Raw genomic sequence first — 23,786 nt, 5'->3', positions numbered from 1 at the left:
TAAATGCTACATCTAATCAACTAAGTTTTAAAAGTATCACAGCAGGAGAGCCTCTTGGTCAGGATGGTCATTTGAACCATTTCTATACACACACAATTATATGGGTCAATACACACCTGGAAACATGTTTCAAGTACTGACTTCAAATAACAAAAATGTGAGTATTGAATGGCTCTGTTGGCTGTGAGTTATTAGTCATTAACGGACATGTTAATCTTGATTGTTAATAGAGCAAAGAAACATTGCAGATAGGAATATCATAATTTTGATCCTCTTTCTTAGTTTTTACTCCACTTTGCACTGAACACACAGAAGTCTTTAAGAAACATCTTTTATTTAAAAATCTTTCACAGTGCATGGTAAATAGAGGATGGCATAAATGTGACAAAATGCTGAAGTTGCTACTAGTGTCTTTTGTTAATACTGTATGGACTAAAACAGGACAGAAACATGTATATGGCAGTCAAAGTGAATGACACCTGTGCCAGTGCATGACAGGTGAATGTTCTTTAAATAGTTTGCATGCATGGACTTGGAAGCTTACAGCTCAGCTATGATCTACCAGCTGACATACATTGTATTGAAGAAGTAACACGTCAACTCTGTACAGTTACAGTATAATTACCACTACACTACGAAGTCACAGTTGAGCTAACTCTAAATTCAGCTACATTAAACTGGATAGTTTTTTCAGCTCATGTTTCACTTCCTTGTTCAGCAACAGTTCCAAAAATATAATACTATTCTCATCACAGTTATAGATGTTAAAACTGATGTTTTTGAGGAATCAGTCAGATTGTTGGTTACAAGAAGAACCGGTTATGGTCGTCCTCGTGTTACACCATTGCATTGAATTTGAAAGGACAAAAACAAACAGCTGTCTAAGCAATAATAATAGATTCTGTTTACTTTGAATGGTACCGCACACCTCCTAGGTAGCCGGGTAATGTCTTACAGATGAAATAACAGAGAGTACTACATAAAGATGTGTTCAGCTTAGGGTGGTTCATAGAAATGACTTAAATATAGTGGCATTAAACATCCCCTACAGAAAATGTCTTCAACAAATGTGCATATTTCTGTTCTCCTTTTAAAAAGTTCATATCAGATCACATGTGCCTTAGACAATTATAGAGAGCATGCACATGCCATTAATACCATTCACATCAAGGCACAGTTTTTCTTTCACTTTTCTAATTACTTCCATCAAACCCAGTACTGGTTGTCTTTAAGAGTCGGAGTAGGGGACAGGGATGTCAGAGAGGTCTTGATTCCCGCACCATGACGATTTATATTATCTCTTTCACTACTGTTATAGCCTCTAATATTCCTATTACCACCCGGTCCATGAGCATTACACGGCTCCCAGAAGGTCATCCCAGGAGCCAGAGTCATCCTTCTGGGACCTGTGGATATCTTGGGTGAGGAAGGGCAGCTTCTAGGGCCCAGTTGGGTGACCACCACAGAGGGCACAGCCACGCTCCGCTCTGCCCGGCCCACGTAAGGGCTGCTGTGAGTGGGTAACTGGGTCACTGCAGCGAGCTGCTGGAGGAGACGTAGCCGGGCCTGTTTCTCCTTGCGCCGGCGGAAGACCAGAATCAAAACTACAAGGATTATGATGAGGAGCAAACATGCCAGAAGAGGCAGAATGATAAGCAGAGGGTCAGAGGATGGGCGAGGGAGGAACTCAAGGTGAATTGGGTGGGTGTCAGGAGGGATCACTAAACCATGTTTGTCTGAGACAGAAGGATCATGGGGTTGTGGGGCATGGCTGTGACCCCCTCCTACTCCCTCTACACCGCTCCCTGATTTTCCTCCATGACTCCCACTGCGTGTGTGGTTCCCCCAGCGGCTATGAGGCCTCCACTTGTGCTGAGTCCTGTTGTTGCTCTTTGGTGACAAAATGTGGGGTGGCAGATCCGCCATTACCCCGCTCTGGGTTGTGGATCCCCCTCGTCCACCTCCTCTCCCTCCTCCGGTAGAAGTCCTGTTATGTGTTGTCAGATGAGTTGTCGTGTGTTCCCGACTAACGCCATCTGCTTTATTTGAACTGCTCGGACCATGATACATCTGGTGGTGGGGAAAGATGGTGAAGTGAAGCTCGCCCTTCGCTGGTTGGACATTTCCAGCCTTCACCAGGAACATGAAAGAATCATTGAGAGGCGTGGCAGGAGTGTGACCTCGAGCTGTTGTGACAGCTGATTTGTTATTATTGAGCTGGTTGTCACCATCACTGAGAGTCTCCTCGATGGCAACCCGGCCTTGCACCACATCTCTGAACGTAAATGACTTCAGGACCTCTGACGCTCGATTCGGATCATACGTCATCTGCATAGATGGACACACAGACACAGTAGAAGAGAGAATTAAGTGAAATGAGATGATTAGACTTCTAGTGATACGAGTCATTGAGGTTTCTGTAATTTCTCTATTATCAACTGCATGCTGTTGTGAATGGGGTGGAGTTGTCATTGAATTATACTGCGTAACAACAGCTCAAAGTGTTTTTTCAGACCTCCAGTGGTTCAGCTTTTCATCTTGTAGTAGTGATACTGAAGTGTACTTCATGGTGTGTCAGTAAAATGTGACATCACATTGTAGGGTTACACAGCACACCTACAAATGATGCAGGAAATTCTCAGAGGCAGAAATCTGTGAAGGTTCTCAGAATGTCAATGTAATTTTTTCTTGGAAAGTCAAGTGAAATCACAGTTTATGCGAGTCAAGTCCCAAGTAAAATAACTATAACAATAACAATAACAGTTATCAGTAATTTATGGACACTATCAGCTAATTATAGATCTAAATGAGTACTGGCAAACAAAGTTTGATGTTGTAGTCTGACTGTCTAACTAGGTCTTGCATTCAGCAGTTCATGTAAAACTGTTGAATCTGAAAGTAACTGTTTGTACAGGCATAACGACAATGATCTGAACTGACAAGTAGCATCACAATGAGCTTGACTGTAGTCATCTTTATGTCAATGCCATTCGCAGTGTACAAGTAATGTTACAGACACTTATAATGCCAACGCTGAACATTTTTAAGATTTGATGTTCAATATTTGAACTAAACACCGACAATTATTTTGAGTTATCATGTCTCAAGGTCAGAGACTTGTATTGTGTTTCCCTTTAAACAGTGTAAATTCTCATTTTACAATAGCTTCAGGTGTCTGTGTGTTAAACTGAAAGTAAAGGACAATAGACAAAGCAAATATGAAACAAAAAGATCAGACAATGTTTAGCTTGTTTTACTATATTTAGTACAAATTACGACTGATATTTGCTTTTTTTGTTTTGTTTTTTTTACTTTCCAGGCAGTCACTGGTTGCAGTTCATGCCAGACACTTGAGGTTTGAAACTTGTTCAAGAGACATAATCCACTATTATGAAAATCTTATCATGATATATTGTATTATATTTTTTGGCAATGTTACATTGCTGCCAGGTGGTAATGCAGGTGAAAGGAAGCGACTAAATGGTAAATTGTGTGGAAAGCCCCAACATCTGTGCAATGTGTGTTATGCAAGATATAAATCAATGGCTAAAAGAGGAAATGAAACTCACACTTAACAGTAATGCTATATATAGACAATTTAAAGTTGTGCTGTTATGAGAAAAACAACAGTATGGCGTGTTGTTTTAAAGGTCCAGTGTGTAGGATTTAATGGCATCTGGTGGTGAGACTGCAAATTGCAACCAACTGAATACCCTTAGCCTCACCCTCTACTTCCAAGCATGTAAGAAAAAACGACAGTGGCTGCAGAAAAGAAACAGGAAATGCCTTATTTAGAATTTACAGTATTTACATTGTCTGTTCTGGGCTACTGTAGAAACATAGCAGGTCAATGTGGCACTCTCTGTAAATATAAAGGCTCATTCCAAGATAATTACTGTATAATACAACAGCAATTTATTTTCAGGTGATCATACACTAATGAAAATATTATATTCCAAGAATAGCTTTACCTTGACTAGTTTTCCATGTTTTGGTGGAGACAGAACCACAAAGACTGGGTCAGCCCGGCTGATTCTGGCCAGCTCAGATGCATCGATCATGGCTTTCCCCAGTTTCACAGCGATACCACTGGGCACTCGTACTGCCTCCCTCAGGTAGACCAGAGGCCGCACAGTTACCTTCACCGTCTGTGCTGTCACATTTCCATAGTCAACACTGGGGGACGAGGCTGACACTGATATCTGGAAGCTGTCCTCTGATTCACTGAGTTCAGTCATGTGATAGACAACACGGCCAAACTGCAGGTCCTCGTGGCAGAAGGTCGTGACTTCCTGGTCATTAATAGCAATGCGTCCGTGACGAGGGTGTGCGGTGACGGCATAGGTGATTTTGGCTGGGCTGCGACTGTTGGTTTGAGCTGCGAGCTGGTTGGTTGTCAGGACCACAGCAGTCTTGCCTTGAACCAAAGATAGGCCAGTGTTGTTCACCAAGGAGATAGAGGGCTTTATCACCTCCAAACTAAACAGTCTGTAGAGCGGACGATGATGGCCGTCAGTTATGTTGAAGTAGAGCACACCTGTTGAGGGCTCCCCCTGACAGAGAGAAGAAGAAAAAGTACCAGAAGCTTACAGTCACTTTCTAAATTTCTAAATATATTATGTTTTTGAAGTTTGAATTTAAACCCACATATTTGAACATTTCTGTCTTTGGTGACCCCTGTGGGTCAACACACTATGGTAGACAGCAATGTGTGCACATGCAAAAACCTTTGACTTGTGGTCTAAATCACATACACGTTTGCAAAAAAAATAATTAGAGCAGTAAAGTCTCCTTCAGTGGCCTGACTCTTCACCTGCTGTTTAAAGTGCAGCCGGCCGTGGTTGACATCGTACTGTGTGAAGGACGTCACTGGCTCCGGTCTTTCCCCCAGCGTCAGGTAGCCGTTGTTGGGCTTACTGATCACAAAGTAGTGCAGCTCCTCTGGAGGGGTGTCATGATCCTCTACCTGGACATGTCAATTGAGTGCATTGGGTTGAGTTCATTTAGTTATTTTATAAAAGCTTGTCAAAGAAATGGACTTTATATCATCCTCCAGTTAAGACTGCGACTTTGTATGTGGATGTTTAATAATATTATCTCCATACACCACTACATAGTCTAGTGGATCATTGGATAATTAAGATCAATTTAAATATGACTGAATTCATTTTGAACTATAATCGTGTAGCTCTAAAAACAGCTACACACTCTTGTAACACTGGCCCACCTGCAGATTGTCTGGTCCAAGTACAACACTCTCTCCAACCACAACCTTCATACTGGGAGATCTGCTCCTAATGAGTGGTGGATGGTCGTTGACCGGTGTCACTGTGATGTTGAACTTCTCTGTCACTGTCAGACTGTCCTTGGTATAAGAAACCCTGTCTGATGATGGAAGGGAGGATGATGAGGTGGAATAGAGAGGGGAAAAGGAGGAGGAGGAATCAGAGGACAAAGCAGTCAAGGAAGGTGAGGACGGAGAAGAGGAGAGATCCAAAGGAGCCACCCAGGCCCGGAAAGTGAAGCTGTCGCTCGTCGTCTCTGAGTCATCGTGGATGTATGTGATGCCGAACTTGTTTAGAGTGAACTGGGAGAAATCAGGTTGGTTCCTGAGACAAAAATTAATATAAGAAAGGAGCACTGGTTATTTTTTCATATTTGTAAGGTTACAATATCCACTACTATCTGTGTTATTGTGTTAATAAATTTGTGCCTTGGATTTGGTTTGACTCATTTTGATTTTCATTTATTGAGACAGTAAGAAGCCAAGTACCCGGTGAGGTTGTGTCCTCGTATAGACAGAGCCCCATGGCGTGGCAGGGAAATTACACGGTACAGGATGTGGTGGTCTTTTCTGTGGGGCTCTGGGATTTTCCCAAGTAGATTGGAGGCATCGAGTTTAGACCTGTCAATCATCACCCTGCCTCCCTCTGCCACCACAGCACCTGTATGACAGAAACAAACACTTAAATTGGTTCTCTTGAACTTATATTCTTTCTTGCACGTGCAAGTGTTTATCCTTCTGAAAGTATATAACCTGGCTTTATCTTCCCAGAAGTCACCCTGCTGTAGCTGTAGCTACTAGTTTTAAGCAATTTAGATGAAGAATATCTGAAATATTTATTAACTAGTTTATATTTATTATCTATTTAACTAACTCTGGATGAACGGGAAAAACAAGACCTACTGTAACCCAAACTGAGGGTAACATTTCATCATTTCAACATCATAAAAAAGCAATAAATATTAAGTAAGAAAGACAGTGGCACAGTACCTGCGTTGTTCAGTAGTCTGGTCTTGCGCTGATGGTAATCGTGATGTTCGTTGGCTTGATATGAGATTAAGATGGTGAAGTTGTGCGGGGGAAGAAAAGCAGGAGGAGAGGACACGGTGAAAAAAAAGGAGTCTGTAGCCAACCATCCCACTGACTCTGGCTTCTTCTGATCATACAAGATAACACCATCATTCACCTGAGAGACAGACACAGAGAGATGAGGATTAATATACTGCAAAGACATACAACAACAGACAAAGACACACACATCCCTACCATGCTTTGTGTGAACGTGGAAATGTTTTTTGTAGAGTTGTCGGCCATACGTTGGACCAGGTGACCAAATTTAGGAGGAGCGGTCACTGTGAACACCACAGATCTGTTTCTTCTGATGTCGCTGACATTGTTGGTCACAGCTAGAAGCTCCTGCTCAGAGATTGGTGTCACAGATCCTTTGAAGGCAGCAAAGACACAGTGAGAGAGCAGAAACACAACAACAGAATGATCCTGGTTTAATGTATTATCAGCAGACATTACTACTAGACATGTTCCCAATATAGACAGACACAAAAAGGCAGATGGCCTGAGTTACTGACATAATAGGGTGAGTGATTTTTTGGTGACCAGTCTTTTAAGATTTAGTGGCATCTAGCAGTGCTGATTGCAACCCCTCACCTCACCCTGCCAGTGTTTAATTAGTCTGTTCTGACTGAGCACACAACTACAAACTCAAATGTTCCATACTTTCTATCATAATCACAGCTTTGCTTATATAACCTTGACCAGAGAGACTTCTGATAAGTATAAGTATGCATGATTACAGGGTAACCACTCAACCCTGAAGTGGTACGTGGCACTATCGGCCTGGCATTGACTGAGCACAGAGAGGTATTGTAATCTGTTTATGTAAGCAGAAACATAACGAAGTGGGCTAATGTTTTGACTAGTGATGCCACCCAGTGCCATTGTTATATAACTGCACTACATTTGGATAGCTTTCCTTTCATTTGACTATTAGTCATAAGAGCAATGGCGCTAAAGACTATTAAACACTTTCAGCACATAAGAGCAATGGCGCTAAAGACTATTAAACACTTTCAGCACAAGAAATAGGGAAAAAAGTTGAAAAAATAATAATTATTATAATAATTTTGTCCTGTGATACCAATAAATTGTCTCATGACCTTAAAGACTGCTAGAGTGAACATTATACTTTGTGCAAAAGAGTGTCAAACCAGTTGTTTTTTTGTTTTTTGTAAAACCCTACCTGGGTAGACCTCAATTGGATGATTTCTCTGCAGGGTGAGGACCAGAGAGTGGGCAGTTGTGCTGAAGATCTGACGTGGGGCAAAGTTCAGGCCGTCATTCACCTGGAAGTGAAAGCCACCTGTCATAGCACCTACACAAGGACAGAGTCAACATCAAGAACAGATGCGTTATTCCCTAATTTATTTCACCTGTTAGTGTAAAAGTATAGGGGAAAAAAGGTACGACAAATAGCAAAATACGCTTACCACTGTGCACAAACACCAGCTGTCCAGTTTGTATGTGACTCTGAGTGAAATTCAGGATGTGTCTGGACGGGGCGTTCCTCAGGGCCAGGTGGCCATTGCTGGGTGGTGTGACGACGAACTCCAGCCCATCAGGCAGTGTGTCCAAGTCCTCTGCACTAAGATCATCTGTGGTGATTTCTGTGACTGAGCCCACCCACACCTGAGGAAACCAGAGGAAAGGGAGGAAAGGACAGGGACCTTTAACTTTATTAAACTTAACTTATGTCCTTTATTTATAATCTGCCTCTCTTTACTCATAAAAGGTGACGTAGTAAGACTCATTGGGGCTGAAAATCATCATGTCTACTTCATATAAACATATTTTCTGGGTGTATATTGTCACTCCCTACCTTCAGACCATTGTTGGCTACAACAACAGGAGTCTCATCATTGACAGGTGTGACGTGGACGTAAACAGTGCAGGGCAGACTGTGCTTCTTGGTTTCCGTCTGATTAGCCACAATGGTAAAGTTGTCTCTCTGTGTGTCAGAGCCGTCATGGATATAAGAGATGTACTCACGTTCAACCTGAAAACAATAAATATGGCCCTGATAAAATAATAGCTTTTGACAGTAAACATGTCATCCCCTTTAATTTAATAGATACTGTGTGTTATTTCCAAACAATTAAGTAGTCCTTCCCGTAACCCCTATCAATTCAGTTGAAAATGCTGGAAAACAGGAACGAAACATAGGAAAATGTATCTTTTGACAGAGTTGGATATTGTTTCCAAAGCATATTTACACTAAAATCTCTTTCCCAGGCCCAGGTCTGACATGAAGAGATTAAGTGTACCTTAAGAATCACTTTTCTGAAGATGCACAACAGTTTTTGTTTTTTTTTAATATTCAAGACAAACTATGTACCAAACACAGTTCCACACAGAAATGTGCATTGCTAATGAACAAAACCTTTATTGGTTCACACCTAAAAAATCTTTACAGCATAAATCATTCTAATTACGAATTAGTCAAGAACAAGAATCCAAATCAAAATTTTTTATATATTTACTGTGTGTATGTCTGTGTGCTCAGTCAAACCTCAGTGTGAGTAAAAGCAGTGATGGGCATTCCTGGGATCCGGTTATGCTCTAAGTGTCCATGTCGTGGTGGAACGATGACCTGGTACAGGAAGTTCATCCCTATGAAGTGATGATTAGCGACCTGGATGATGTCAGAGGTCAGTGGCAGTGAAGAACCCTCATCAAGGGTTAAGTCAGACACCTACAGAGTCAATCAACAGATAATAGTACAGATTGGCTGGTTTGTTGAGTCACTTAAAAGCTAACCGATCAGTTGATTCCTTTATTGCATAATCCTTTGGTTGAGAAAATTAACTTTTCTCACTTTTTATCTAGACATCTAGACATGCAGTCTGTACCTGTAGTGGGAGCAGGATCGGGATGATATCAATCTCCAACCTGATGGGTCCAACCTTTGTGACCCCGTTGGTTGCTTCTAACAGAACAGAGTCGTTGGTGCTTCCTGCAGCCTGCTGATGGTAGATGATTAATCCTTGGTTGAGGTCCTCCTGAGTGAAGGAGTAAGTTGGATGCTCTCTCTGCATTGAGGAATGGAACAAAACGATGAAGTGTGAAGTGTGAACATTTCCAAGTATGTTTGAGGGTGTACCTGTCAACTCTTTTTTTCCTGGTTTCTTGATGTGAAACCAGGATGAAGGGAATGTGAAGGAGGTCACCTATTATCACCTGACATTCTCTTGAGCTCTATGGTGTTTTTAGTTGGGGTTATTCTGATTTCAAAAAAGGCCCTGAAAATATAGTTTGAAGTCATTGGTATTTCTATAACATTAAGTGTTTGAGACAAAATGAGCAACACATTCAGTTAAAGTTTGGAAATAAGTTACTATCATTAAGATTTAAACAATAAAAACACTTCCTTCATCCAGACTGTGTGTGTGTGTGGTTTGATCAGATTTAATCCCCATAACTGCTCCACTTATTCAGCTTCAAACCTAAAGACAGCTGGGTTAAATGTTGGTTATATAGTTGACTGTACCTGATAAAGGTGCTGCTGTTCTCCAGTGTTCTGAAGGAAGCCCAGGGTGGGAGGACTTTGGACAGTAAAAACTATCTCTGAGGGCTGGCTGTCCTCATGAACCACCTGTAGTAAATAATATGGAAAGGTGTCAAATTTATTAAGACCTTGAGATGATACAGTATAAAACTACAAACATGGCACTTAACTTGTCATTGGTGTCAAGGAGGAGTCATAAGGTTTACCTCTAAGTGCTCCCTGCTTATAGGGACATTATGTCTCTCGGACACCACCACTGGATGGTTACTTATGACCGTTGGTGGCCTCTGGTGACTCTCCAGGTAGATTTTTACCACCACTCCAGTGTCCAGATGTACCTCCCTCCTTCCTCTGTCCAGTTGCCTCTCTGTGCTCTTCTCCCTTGCTTTAACTGTCACATTGAATCCATCTGACAGCTCTTGGCTGCCATCGTGGCGATAGGCCAGGCGCCCCATCACCAAATCTCGATTTGTGAATATTGAAATTGCATCTGCTTCTGTTATAGTCTCCTGATCTCCATCATTAAAGCAGAGCATGCCATGTTTAGGTGGAAGGAAGACCTCAAATGTCACTTCCTGTGGGTCTCGAATGTCAATGTTGCTGAAGACACTGAGGTTAGCAGAAGTCAAGGTTGTGATCCCACCACGCTGGACTATGAGGCCTGTGTTGTTCTCAACCTGAATGTAGGGATCCTGGGCCACCACCTGCACCAGTGAGTTACACAGCAGAGAGAGAAATGTATTATTTATAGTAAACAGCGAACACAAGTATCCCTATGCTTTGTTTTCACACTAAAAATTATATTTAATGATTATGATATTATGATATTTGACTTCCAGTAAATAATTTGTAGAAGACTTTGCTTTCCTTAGGCTCTCTTATGTATTTTGTTTGTCTTTTTCAATGGATAATCAACATCTGGCCGTGGAATTTCATAATCTGGCAGTTGTACAGCTAAGTTGGTCATAAAATACATTATGAAGACATAATAATCACCTCCAACAATGTTGAAACATAATGTTTTCCATCTGATACGAAAAGAACAAAACGCCCAAAACTCACTCCTCTGTGGACAAACAGCACCCTTTTCTGAGAAGAGAGTAGGAGATAATGTCACATCTTTAGGTACAAAAAAAACAAAACATTTACAAACTGAAGAAACATCAGTATTAATCTTACTCTTATTACCCTAGTACATGGGTGTCAAACTTATTTCATAATTTCTTAAGTGGGTCACTTTTAGTCCAATTTGATCTCAAGTAGGCCGCAATAGTAAAACCATTGCATATAACCTAAAAAGAGCAAATCCATTTACCTTTGGCTTGTGATTCTAAATAGTTTACCACCTGGATGACCAGAGAATCTCCACAGATACATATACGTATACGATACGTATGGTGCTAACCTGCTCGAGGTCCCGCTGTGTGAACTCATACAACTTGTGACTGGTATCACTGGCCAGCACCAGGTCTCCCATGGGAATCCCCCTCCGTGTGTACACCAACCAACTGTCCTCAAAATCAGAGTCATCATCCCGGAAACAAAGGTCATTCACTGTCACCAATCTTTGCCCATCACGGGCGACATGGAAAACTTTATCAACAACCCTCACAGGTCTCTGATCATTGACGAGCTGCACAGAGATATTAAAGGTGTATTCAGCTGTGTTTCCGTCTTCCTTCTTACTGTCGTATTTGTGCAGTTTGTAAACCATAATTTGAAAAGTAAAGGAATCCTGCTTGGTCTCGCTGTCATCATGAACATACATAATCCTCTCCTCAATGATATCTTGATTTGTGAATGTTACAATGTTGTCGTTGTTGTAAGTTGAGTTGGAAAGGTTGATCCTCCTTATCTGCCCATGCCTGGGGCTCAACATAACACTGTAGGTGACCTCCCTGTTACTTGCTGTGTGAATGAACAGGATATCTTTGTTGATGACTTTACTTTCTCCTTCTAAGACCGAAAGGCCTTTATTTACAAAGGTGATGGTGGATGACTCAGCTTTGATGTTGATTCTGAAGTCGTAAGTTGCTGAGTTGGCATGTGTTGAAAACACCTGAAAGTTGAATATGTCTCTTGTGTCATCCTGCAGAATTTTGAGCAGCTCGTACTTCACCAAGCCATCTGTGATATTCTTTTGGCTGAACGTTGAGTTCCTTTGTAGAGCTTTGTTGTTGAAGAATAATCTCCCTTTTTTTGGTATTGTTAGGAGCCTGAAATACAGGTCACTTTCATTGAGTTTAGCACCCTTAGAGATCACATTGAGGTCCCTGGGAGTGATAATAGTAGACTGAACACCGTTGACCTCCATCTTGCTGCGTGTGACCTTGAAGTGAATCCAGCGTACCACAATGCGGAAAGCAACCTCGTCTGTAGTGATGGAACCAATGATGATTTTACATTTAAAGTGATCAGTGATGTTGTTCTGAGTCTGAAGGCCATAGTATGTGTTGATGTATCTGATGCGTTCTTTTTCCAGAAGGTTCTGAGAGAAGGACGTTGTCGGTTTCCAGTCACCACTTGAGTGCAACAGCTGGAGCTCACCATATTGTGGCAGTTCTGTAACATTATAGTGGATTTCCACTGCTCGACTAGCTCCATTGACTTGTACCGCAAGGTGAATGGTTGTGATGATGGCAGCCCCGCCTTGGTTTATCTCTAGTCCGGTGTTATTCATCAGTTTGTGTTCAAGTGGCAATGCCATAATTCTCAAAACCACTGTGTTGCTCAGCTGTGGAAAGGAGAGAGAACAAGGAAACCACACAGGTGAGGACAGGAAATGACTGAAAGATATTTCCACAAGACAACCCTGAAGCTGCCAGCATGGCTACTTCATACTTCATATTGTTTACAACAGATAGGTTTGTTGCATCTTGGGCAAGGTAATACATTACTTACCATTATCCCATCACTGACCCTGAGTGCCAGCCTGGAGGTGGGGATCCCAGTGTGGACAAAGCTGATCTTTCCCTCCTCCAGATCATTCAGAGAGAACAAATTAATGGCCCTGGAAAATAAATGCAATCCAGTTAACTTCCATGTTCTGTTTAGTTCTCTGCTCTTGCTTGTTTGTCTAATGTGGCAAAATCAGCTTATGGGTCAGGATCTATGTCTATAATATAGTATTTATAGATGTTGATGATTTTTTGCTTAGCCACTTCTCCAATAGGACTCTATGATTGGTTGTATGAAGATTTGTATGCCAATGGGAAGCCTCATCAGCTATAACACAAACCTGCCGGGGTAATCCTGGTGCTCAAGGTATCCAACCTCAGTAGTGAGGTTTCCCAGGGAGCTGAACACCAGCTCTGCAGGACTGCTGTCAGGGTCCGACACCCTCAGCACATCTGTTGTCAGCTGGGAACATTGTGGTTGTATTAACTGTCATTTTATATTTAACACACACAATACATACCATCTGGAAGTTCTGTTGTACCTACCTGTCGTTTGGACTTCTCAGCCACAGTGAAAAGGTTTCCTTCTGGCAGGCTGAGCACTGGTGCATCATTAACAGGACTGATTATGATATCAAACCGGTGTAGGCGGTTGCCCTTCAGAAATGCAGGCAACTCCTTTTTACTGCTTGAGAAGACTGAAAACATGAAGAAGTCCTGCTGGACTTCTGACCCACTGTGAACATACATCACCCGGCCCTGCCACAGGTCTAGCATACTGAAAGTCTGGTCAACCTCAAGCATTCCATCAGAGCCCGGACTGAGGTCCAGTCTGAGCTGGCCATGGACAGGCTGCCTCTCAATGCGGAACATCAACTTCGATGGATGAATGCCCAATTTCCGAAAATCAAGGTTTACCTAGAAGGGAGTGCAAATAGGAACTGACTTATGCATTAGTGTTATCATGTGAAAACAACATAACTCAAACATATATTTACTGACATTCATGTATAAGAAACCCGCCAAATCACCAAATGTGAAAATGAGAAAGACAGCAGAAGAGAACCAGTCATACCCTCATGTGTTTGGGCTCCAGTGGTGCCCGGCCTCCCTCTGCTACCTCTAGCTTTCTCAGCAACAAGAAGTTCCTTTTATTGTTGGTAATTTGTTGTTTGGTTGTATCGTCAAACTCTGAACGGTTTTTGGGACTGGCAGTGGTCATTGCATCTGGAGCTTTCCCTGTCTTACAGCCCACAGTGATGTCCTTGGTAACAGCAGCATGAGGTAGGCCCGTTCTTTGAGTATTCACCCTAATTTCTCTGAGGCAGCCTTTAAAAGAGCCTCCTGCCCCAGCAAGTTGCCCCCTTGGTACAACAGACAATAGCCCAGCTTGCTTTGCCTCTCGCAGGGCTTCTTCATCCAGCCCTCCCAGGAAGAGAGGCCCTTTGAGCTGGATAACCTGGAGCTCCAGACTTAGGTTGGCCTTGACCAACTCCTCGCCCACCTTCAACTGGACACTCTGGGGCAGCAGGTGAAGCTGTATGGGGTACCAGGTGAGGTTACTGTGGACATATGTTAAAGAACGCAACTCAATTTTATTGCCCTCTCCATTTCCTACTGTTGCCACCAGACGACCCTCTCTGATCTCTACAGCAACGAACCCTCCTTGGTTGCCAGAGCTGTACAGGATCATGCCATCTTCTTCTTTTGCAGAGGGATGTAATTCACATTCAAACACCCCCTCCTGTGGCACCTCCCACGGTGGGAGAGAAATAAAGGCTTTAGAGCTGAAAAAACTGACAGAATCTTCTTCTGTTGCAGAAAACTGTTGACTACAGCCCAGAGATACCTCATGGATGCTCTTGTATCCAGAATAAGGCCTTAGGCTGGACAGCAAGTTATGCTCATTGAATACAACTTCATCTACACAACCTCTAAACCCGGTGGAGATGTTGAGAAGGTGTGGGTTATTTAGTCCAGCTGCCCTGCCAACAAAAAGCCCATCCTCAACACTGAGCTCCAGATCTGGTCCTGGCATACGGAGTCTGGTATGAGAGTTTCGGTCCACGGTCATGGTGACATTATGGTAGTCATGGGTCAGCTCCATTGAGTGCCATGCCAGGTCACTAAGATGGATGCCTTTTTCTGAGCGTAGTGAATGCTCACCAGAGCCCAGATCCAGACGTACCTGAGGGATATCGGAGGAGATGAGGAGGTAAAGAATGAGGAAAAAAGGGTTAAAGGTGATAACCAAGACATATGAAATGAGTGTTTCTAATATTTGCTTCTATGCCAAAACACATAAAAACAGACATAACATGGTGATAAGATCTTGAGTAGGCACAATTAAAGAATCAATGGAGTTGAGTGTAAACTGTAGATCCAAGGATAATTCAGCAAACATAAATGCAACCAGACACTTTCATAAGCAGCTTCCTTGCCATGTACTTGAAGTTTTCATTAAACTATTGCGGCTCTCTCTCTTAACTTGGGTCATGAAAGAACTTGTTCTGAAATGAAGCCAGTGCCAGGGGGTAATTTTTTTTTCTCTCTGCGAGCAAGCTGAGTGTGTACAGTCTTCTCTCTGGCTCTCCTTGGGATAGTAAATGTCAATATTTATGAGCTAAAATGGCCCAAGGAACAAATTTTTTCTCAAATATTTGTTTTATGAGAGCCTCTGGACAAGTTTTACTTTGACTCATTTGTATTCGTATTACTACAATTGAAGCATTCCATCCCTCGCCAAAAAGCACGAAAACAAACTTCTTGTCATAACATTTGTCTCATCTTTAAAATGATACATTTGTCTTGTGTGTTTGCATTCTGCGAGTATATTCCTTTCAGTTGCTTTTTACACATGTGCTGTTATCTTAATATGTGCGTTAGCCTACCTGCAGGTGCCCAGAGATCAGCTCCAACAACAAGAAGTCTCTGCGTCCAGCTGCCAAAAATAGCAGCCCCACCTGACTGGAGGTTCGAAATCGTACATGGAGCAATGTCTGATTGGACGCCTCCACTGTCCGCAAGTGGATGTAGCTATCGCCATAGAAAGACACTACGACAAAGAAAAAGGAGACAGATGAGAAGTCCATAAAGGTGTATGGAAAGTTTTTACTGACTCATAATGTAATTGTAGAAGGTTGATTTCTGGTTTCCACACAATTAAGCAGTTTCAGTGCTCCAAAATATTGGACATCTGCGGGGTACATACAGCGGGGTGGCCACTGTATCTGAAACACCTGTGAAATCTAATGCAATCCAAAGACCCTGCAAGAAATATAACATAGTTCAACTTATGATGTTAGATTGACGTATTTAAAAAACTGTTGTTGTTTACATTATTGTAAGGTATTCATATTGTACTGTTTTGACTTGCAGCATAGTCAGAATCATATTAGCTTAATTTGAAACAAGGTTTCAACGCAGCTTTTTTCGTTTGGTGACCAAAGGCCTTCTCCCAGCAAAGGCTGCTCCATTACGCTGTATTGACTGGTTTGTTAATGTGGGGTCTGCTCTGCACTTTATACGTTCTTTCCGAATTCAATTAATGACAATTAATGCATTCTGGAGCAGGTCATCCTGAAATGTTCTGATGCTAATTAGGCTTTACTGTTGACCTAGATGATGCTCCTAAAGCGTAAATAATGTAATTAGTTGATACAAAGTTTAGGGTATGACGAAGAACCCATGGTACAAATGTAAATGTATGTATGTAAATAAATAAGTAAATACAAATTGAAATTGCAATTCATTCATAACCATTGTTGTGCACTCACGCTAGATCAAGTATCATCAATTTTCCAGCTATATAACTAATAAATGAATGAATGAATGAATGAATTAAACTTGTCAGCATGTTACACTTACCAGCAACATTTTAGTTTAGCATGTTAAAGGCTATCATTTGCTGATTAGCACTAAACACAGGACAGTTATAGCTGATCACAAACCCAAAGTATTGGACAAATGAACATTTTGACCTGATGAAGTTATTACATTGCCCACTTTGGCACACCCTAATACCCCATAAAAATAAGGAAGCTGATCAACAGCTTTCCATTTTAGGGTTTTATAATTGTGCCAGTGTACATGTACTTAGTAGTGAGGCCAGTATACCTCTCACATATGCTCAGTAAAGCAGTCTTGATTTTAACAATTTGACCTACAAAGCTTTGGAGCACTTTTTCTAAATGATTGTCAATATGTGGAAATAGTGACACACAACAAATAGAGGTCAGGAGATGTGTGTGTGTGGCTGTGGAGTGCAGCAGTATAAAGTGGTAACGAGACTGAAAGAAATTAAATGTGTATTTAAAAGATTCTAATTAAAAACATGTCTAAAAAAGGCAGAAAGGTGTTTTACACAATGTTTTATACAACAGACTCTAGCTTTACGTCAAGAGTTAATTGGCTTTAGGGGAAGAAAAACTGAAGCCCAGACATTTTATGAACAAATTACTCAAAAGCAGCTCTGTATAGCTCACAGTTTATGCTGTATAATTACAAGACAGCCAATAATTTATGTACCCACATGAAAAGAAAAAATCAGCAACACAAGTTAGGCTTTTACGTGTAGGAAAATAATTTTTTTACATGTAGGAAACAATTTAACTTTTAACATAGTGATCAGGCAGTTAAAGAATCTGCCAAGCTGTAAAATTATTTAGGAAATTATGAACAGTTTTAGCTCACAGACATTAGATTAAATCATTTGGGTAAGCTCTTGTGGCTAACATTATGGGTTAAATAAGTACACATTTTTAAAACAGGTAGAAATCAATGGAAAAACATTCAAACATCCTTTAAAGCTACTCTTCAGCATTGCATTGGTCTCTTTGTCATAATGGCTTATTATCTTATCACTTTTAAATCACTTTGCATCTCTGGGTAGGAAATGCCCTCCCTGCAGAAACTAAAGTTTAATATTAAGGCTATTATTGTGTGTTATAAAACTGGTCCCAGTGAGAAGCACTCAGTCAGCATGCTGCTCTGCATAAAGCCTATAAGCCTGCTGGCAGTATAACCCATGTATGTCTGTCCATCTATCTCTAATCTGCCTGTATGATACCAGTGAACATTGGATTATTCCTAATCTTCCTACAGTCACAGATGCATCTCGAATGTGGGGTCTTTAATTATGAGCAGGTATAAGTATAGAGGCATGTCTGTTATTCCTGCACATGCAAGGGCCTTTGTTGATATATAAGTGGCATTTATTCAGATTGCAGCTTTGAGGCAGTTTGGATATGTGTGGATTTAAATACTGATTTTGCAGTGTGCAATTAAATGGGATCTTTTTTTTATTAAAAAGGAAACAACAACTTGTTAACTTGTGACTTGACTAAGCAAGTTACATCACTGAAAGACAACTACCTTATAAAGCAAACTGTAGGAGCAGTATGACATCAGATCAAGTCCCCATTGTGCCCCTGAAGAACATAAGTAACAAACAGCATCTAACCAAAATATAATTCAGCAAACTGCCATATGTCTACAGGCAATATTAGACTGGATTAAACATTGATCTGCCAACTGTCACTACACATCTTAACTTGATCAAATGTTGTACAAACTACAGGACTGCATTTCCAATATTTATATTATCTCCTGTGTCCTATATATTGTATCCTGTGGGTTAACAACCACAGCGTTTGTGAATATGTTAAAAGTTCATTTCAATAAATTTGCATGAAATTCTTTCTTTTTTTACATATTTCAAACCTTTTTATATTATTACCAGTTCTATTACAACAATGTACCAAATTCAATTGCAATCTTCCCAGTTTTAACTTTTGTATCTCACAGGAGGAAAAGTACTTTTTCTTTTCTTTTTGTTTCTTTTTCTCTGCAGTGCCTTACCTCCATAAACTTGTCCTGTGGAAATCAGCAGAAGCAAAAATAGATCAGCCAAAAAACTTTCCATTCTTAAATCTAACTTGCATTTAGTTAAGAGCAATATATGGCTGCTTGCCTGTGCTGTCCATTGTCTTTACTGTACATCACTAGCTCTGTATGTCTTTTAAACCACTGACAACTTGCCTAATACTAACAGCCTCTACTTGCTTTGCAGGCTTTGGCTTAGAGGTTTTGAAAAAACATGTACCTGTGCCTGTGAGCAGAGCACAGCCAGGTGGAGCTCCACCCTCTGACCCTCCCCTTTACTGTTATAGCGCTGAGTACCAACACCAGGGGGCAATGTCATAACATGAACAGAGAGAGCAGGAGAGGAATCTCTGCTTAATAAAAGACAGAGATTGAGACTTATTTTTAAAAAGCTGCTATGTTTATCATTGTGTTTTTTATTTATTTTGTAGATACTATGTTTGTATTTTTTTGACTGACTCCAAGAAAGTGACTTCATAGGGCCAGTGGGGGATCCTGGCTGTAGCACTGTAGCAGAACAACTACTTCTTGCAAACCAACCATTCTGCAATTTACTGATGCCAAAATGATGAATATGTTTTTTATTATTAAGTTTATTACAGATAATCTTTTGTGAGGGAAACGAGATTCAAAACAAATAAACAGAAAACACAGACAGAAAAGTGTTGGCGGCTCTGTAATCATTGTGTAATTTCACTTTTTTGAATTAATCAATCTCAGTTTTAACAAAGTTCTGATTTTGGTCCTAGTGTCAAGATAATATGGAGTACTCTGAACAAATAAATGAATAAGAATTAATAAACAATTATAACACAGCTTTGTGATATACTGGCAACCTGTCCAGGGTGTGCCTGCCTTCTTACCCAATGACCCTGTAGCTATATTTGCAAAGAGATCTAAAGCATGTGACAGAAGGCAGTAGTGGTAGCAGTAATTTGTGATATTTTGCAATGTTGAACTAGGTGATTGCAGTCTACAGTCTACATCCTCCCTACGACTCAGACAGATCCCCTCACCAAAGTAGCTACGAAGTAGCTAAATAATTATTTAATGATAAATTCAGCTACTTAAATGTCTCGTGTGTGAAATTTAAGGAGCTTTATTGTGTGTGAGTGTGGCAGAAATGGAATATAATATGCATAACTATGTTTTCATTAGTGTATAATCCGATGAATATAAGAATCACAATGTTTTTATGCATGGAACAACAGCCCCAAACGGACAAACTAAACACTGGCTTGTGACGGATGCAGCCACTGGAGTTTCTACTTCACAGGGGGTTGTAATCTGCAACTATAACACTAGATGCCACTAAATCTCACACACTGATCCTTCAAGTCAAAGTACAATGTGGGATTTCAGTGTGTTCTGTATTGTAGTATCTCAGTTAGAATGAGGACTGTGTCTGTAAATAGTTACTTGCCACCCCTGATGCCAATAAAAGACCCACTGAATTGAAATGAACTAACTTGAAGAGACGTAGAGAAGAGAGGCAGAGCCAGAGGAAAGGAAAAACAGAGAAAGAACAAGAGGTTAGAGAAGGGAAATGTCCTGTGGCTGATTGAGGTGAAGTGGAAGTTTGGGAGTGATTGTTCAAACTGCAGGACACACTCCCTTGTCACACACACACACACACACACACACTGAAATGTGCTCTATACTGCAGCTTGAGAGAGTTTGGTCTATTAAACTGCTGAAAGAACACATAAGGGCTTTTATTCAGCTGCTGATTCAAACTGCAAACAGCTTGGCTCGCACATGAGAGGAGTTCTGGGTTTAGCTTTAGTTCCCAGGATGTCGAATAATAGACTCTGCAGCCTGGTTTCTTAAGTGAAGGGGTCACACCCAAAATGGGTCACAGTGCAGCTAGTGATGGGTCCTCTCATGACGAGAGCGGTGGTGTGTTTTAATGAGCAACGATCCCACGCTGAGAGGATTACCGTCTTGTCATTTGGGCTGGAAAAGTCTTTAGAGTTTTATTTTTGTCTCAAACTAAACTAGCAGACAACTGAATGCTTATATTAAGTTTACACGCAATTAATTTCTGATGCTAAATACAAATTATTTTTCTTCTCCACTAATAAAAACAAATGAATCACATACAGATACAAGGTTGTGGGGAAAGTGGTGTTGCAGAACAACCCTTTAAACTGCAGCAGATATTTTACTAGCCTTTGGTGCTATTTTAGGAACTACTCTAAGTGATGAAAACAACAGTCTCTTTTCTCCAACACATAATGATAAGATAATGATTAACTCTTATTTTAAAGTGTTTGCTAAATTATTTATATTGGTGATGATAACAGTTTACTCAGTTAGACACATATGTATACACATAATATAAAGTAGTAGGAGTTATAATTAATAATGTGCAGTACTTCAATCTTAATTTAACTACACAAGAGACCAGATTATTGTTATTTAACTGCTTACTCAAACCTACTTGGAAATGAAAGCAAAGGTGAACATTTAAATGTTATGTTAGATATTTCAGACTTCCTGCTTCCTGCCGAGCATGCATGCATTGGAGAGATATGAAGGATATCCAGATAGTTCTCACTTTCTCACATTGGTGGCTTAGATAATGATTTCACATTATACATTGATTTGAAACCATTTGTTTGTCTGACTAGTCGTTTTGCTTGTCCGCTTGTCCTCTTGGTCTGCAACTCCAGAATTCAGAAAGTTGAAAGCTGAAATGTTACAGTAATCTGTGATGGCCAAAACTACAAAACCCATGAGACTGTCCAATATTGGAAATGAATAATAAATAAAACTATTAAAACTTCTCAACTTGCACCAAAAGGGTTAATACTGTGCGTGTAGAAAGAAAAGGCTCATTTAAATGAATAACATTGTTTGCTGCACTTTGAATGTACTAAAATGGATTTTCTACTAATGCTTAAAACAACATAGAAACAATGTACAGGCCATGAAAATTGTTGGTGCCTGTCTGAGAGCAGTACCAGAGCTATGGAACTGGTCCATAAGGTAAAGAACAGGAACCACCTGGCAGAGGAAGGCAAACAGCATAGACCAGGAAGAGATGGAGGATTGGGACCGATTTAACTCCAGCAGCTAAAACAATAAAAAAAAAAACACACCACACAGCTGGATGGACAAACCTAAAAGGCCTCTGATTCTTACCCTGTCACCATCGCTTTGCTGAGTGTTCAACTGCACATGTAAAGAAAAGAAAACAGAAGGTCAAACTGCTTCCCTCTTTGAAAAATAACGGATGATCGTTTCCCATCGTTCCTTCCTCACCTTTGTGTCCGACATGTGTTGGCGCATTTGTTCATTGCCTGCACACATCAGGTCCAGTTTCCAGGAGGAGTTTGATACTGATCTATTGATTTGTGAGTTGCTAAACAAACAATAAAAAGAAGAAGAAGAAGCCGAGCACATTACCCACCTGTGCAGCCGAGATGAATGAGTCACTGTGTTTTGATACTGGAGCAAAAATAAAGTTAATGGAAGAAGGCTTAAAACCCTGTGTGGGCTCCGGTATAAACCTTGGCCTGAGCCTTTAGTCCACTTCCAGTATAAATACAGTAATTGAGTGACACATCCATTTTCTATTTATGAGCCTGTTGCATAAGAACAGAGAGAGAAACAGAGAAATGGTCTGTGGGTAAGTGTCTCAGACAGAGAGGCTGTCAGAGAGAGCGTTAGAGGGTCGGGATCTATAGAAAGACGTGAAATCGGAAAGGACACAGATAATTAACAAGCTGCTGTTTTTTTCTTTTCTCCGGGCGTTTTTAGCATTTAGCTTAAATATCATGACATTTTTAACAAAACTCAACAAAGAGCAGCTCAGGACATTTGATACTGTCTAGTGGGGGGAGTAGATGTTTGTGTGTTTGTGTGTGTGGGGGAGGCCAAAGCTTGGTCAGCCATTCATTAAGTGTACTCTCTCTCTCTGTCCCTGGCAAAGTTGCATTAAGTCGTAAGGCACACCAGACTATTTGCAGTCAATGTGTGCTGTTCTCTGTCTCTCTATGTGGGTGCATGTGTGTGTGTGTGTGTGTGTGTGTGTGTGTATCCCATCTCCAGAGGCACCGCTTCCAATGTTTAGGGGGAACTTTTCAGATATTTGATATTTCTCTCCTAAAACATGCAACACGATGCTATGACCAGCTGCTACCTTTGCTTGGGGACACCTGAGAGTCTTTGTTTGTGTGTATGTGTATTAGTGTGTGTGTGTGTGTGTGTGTGTGTGTGTGTGTGTGTGTGTGTGCCCACATGCACAGGAAAGTGACTGAGGTGTGAGTCATTTTGAGTAATAGCCGCTTTATTTAGCTCACTTGCTGAAAGAGAAGAGACATAATAAAACACAAGAAGCAGCCATAATGTTACAGAACAAGATAAGAAGTCAAAATTTTAAAAAATGACCAAAGAAATTAAGAAAAGACAGATAGCAGTAGTGCTACAGCTGGATTACCGTTAGATAACTGATACTTAACTGCCCAACAGAGAACAAACAAACTCCCCATCCTGTCCGCCCTGCCAACCTCAGAATCAGTCTTGATGTGGATCTACAAGAGTTTTACAGCTAAACTAACAGATCTGTACAGCTGTATCAAACTGATATACACTAGACTGACATGTAGGTAGCATATATGGTCTACCATGTTCACGATTGTATTATGTTAGCAGGCAAAAATCTGCTAATAAGTAAAAATACAGCTGAGGCTGGTACGCCGTGCAAGTTTTGGTCATAAACTTAATGACTTTTTTTGACAGTATAGGAGAAGTGAAGAGATCACCAAATTTATTTCAGCTCATCCTGAGGCAGACTGACAAACCAAGAGGCCAACATTTCTACTCCTGCATGTCATTAGGCTAAAAACCTGACTACCATGAGACTACAAAGTTACACCTGTGATTCTTCAGCTATGACATTTCCAAGTCTACTTTGAAGAAGGAAGTTTTCTTGATAAACGTGCTGTATTGATGTATATGTGCAATAATAGTTTCAACAACATGTGCAAACCTATAATTTTCGTCTTACGTTTACTTTCATTTCCCTCTCCTCCCTACCAACCTATAATACAGATTTCTCTGAGAAAACAAAGATGGGCAACATCTGCAAGATCAGCACTTACACAGTGAGGAGTGACGGGAAGGGAAAGTGCAGAGA

At 40.8% G+C, this 23,786-nt stretch overlaps 1 protein-coding gene across 1 annotated transcript; it reads right to left on the bottom strand.

The window, feature by feature from the left end:
• Positions 1-362: 362 nt before the first annotated feature.
• On the bottom strand, positions 363-21,925 carry LOC104921081 (chondroitin sulfate proteoglycan 4). Its single transcript, XM_019260045.2, has 24 exons — positions 21,911-21,925; positions 21,791-21,820; positions 21,610-21,721; positions 15,652-15,815; positions 13,836-14,948; positions 13,307-13,678; positions 13,102-13,223; positions 12,765-12,873; positions 11,269-12,597; positions 10,860-10,952; positions 10,070-10,567; positions 9,846-9,950; positions 9,208-9,387; positions 8,868-9,050; positions 8,178-8,354; positions 7,789-7,987; positions 7,542-7,673; positions 6,551-6,726; positions 6,275-6,470; positions 5,774-5,945; positions 5,228-5,609; positions 4,814-4,966; positions 3,972-4,553; positions 363-2,328 (listed from the first exon to the last, which is right to left on the bottom strand). The coding sequence occupies exons 1-24, from the start codon at positions 21,923-21,925 to the stop codon at positions 1,207-1,209; spliced, it is 7,716 nt and encodes a 2,571-aa protein (XP_019115590.2). The 3' UTR covers positions 363-1,206.
• Positions 21,926-23,786: the final 1,861 nt, after the last annotated feature.

The sequence above is a fragment of the Larimichthys crocea genome, chromosome IV, assembly GCF_000972845.2.
Source record: "Larimichthys crocea isolate SSNF chromosome IV, L_crocea_2.0, whole genome shotgun sequence".
Classification (NCBI taxonomy): Eukaryota; Metazoa; Chordata; class Actinopteri; family Sciaenidae; genus Larimichthys; species Larimichthys crocea.
This window is presented reverse-complemented; position numbering and strand designations above follow the sequence as displayed.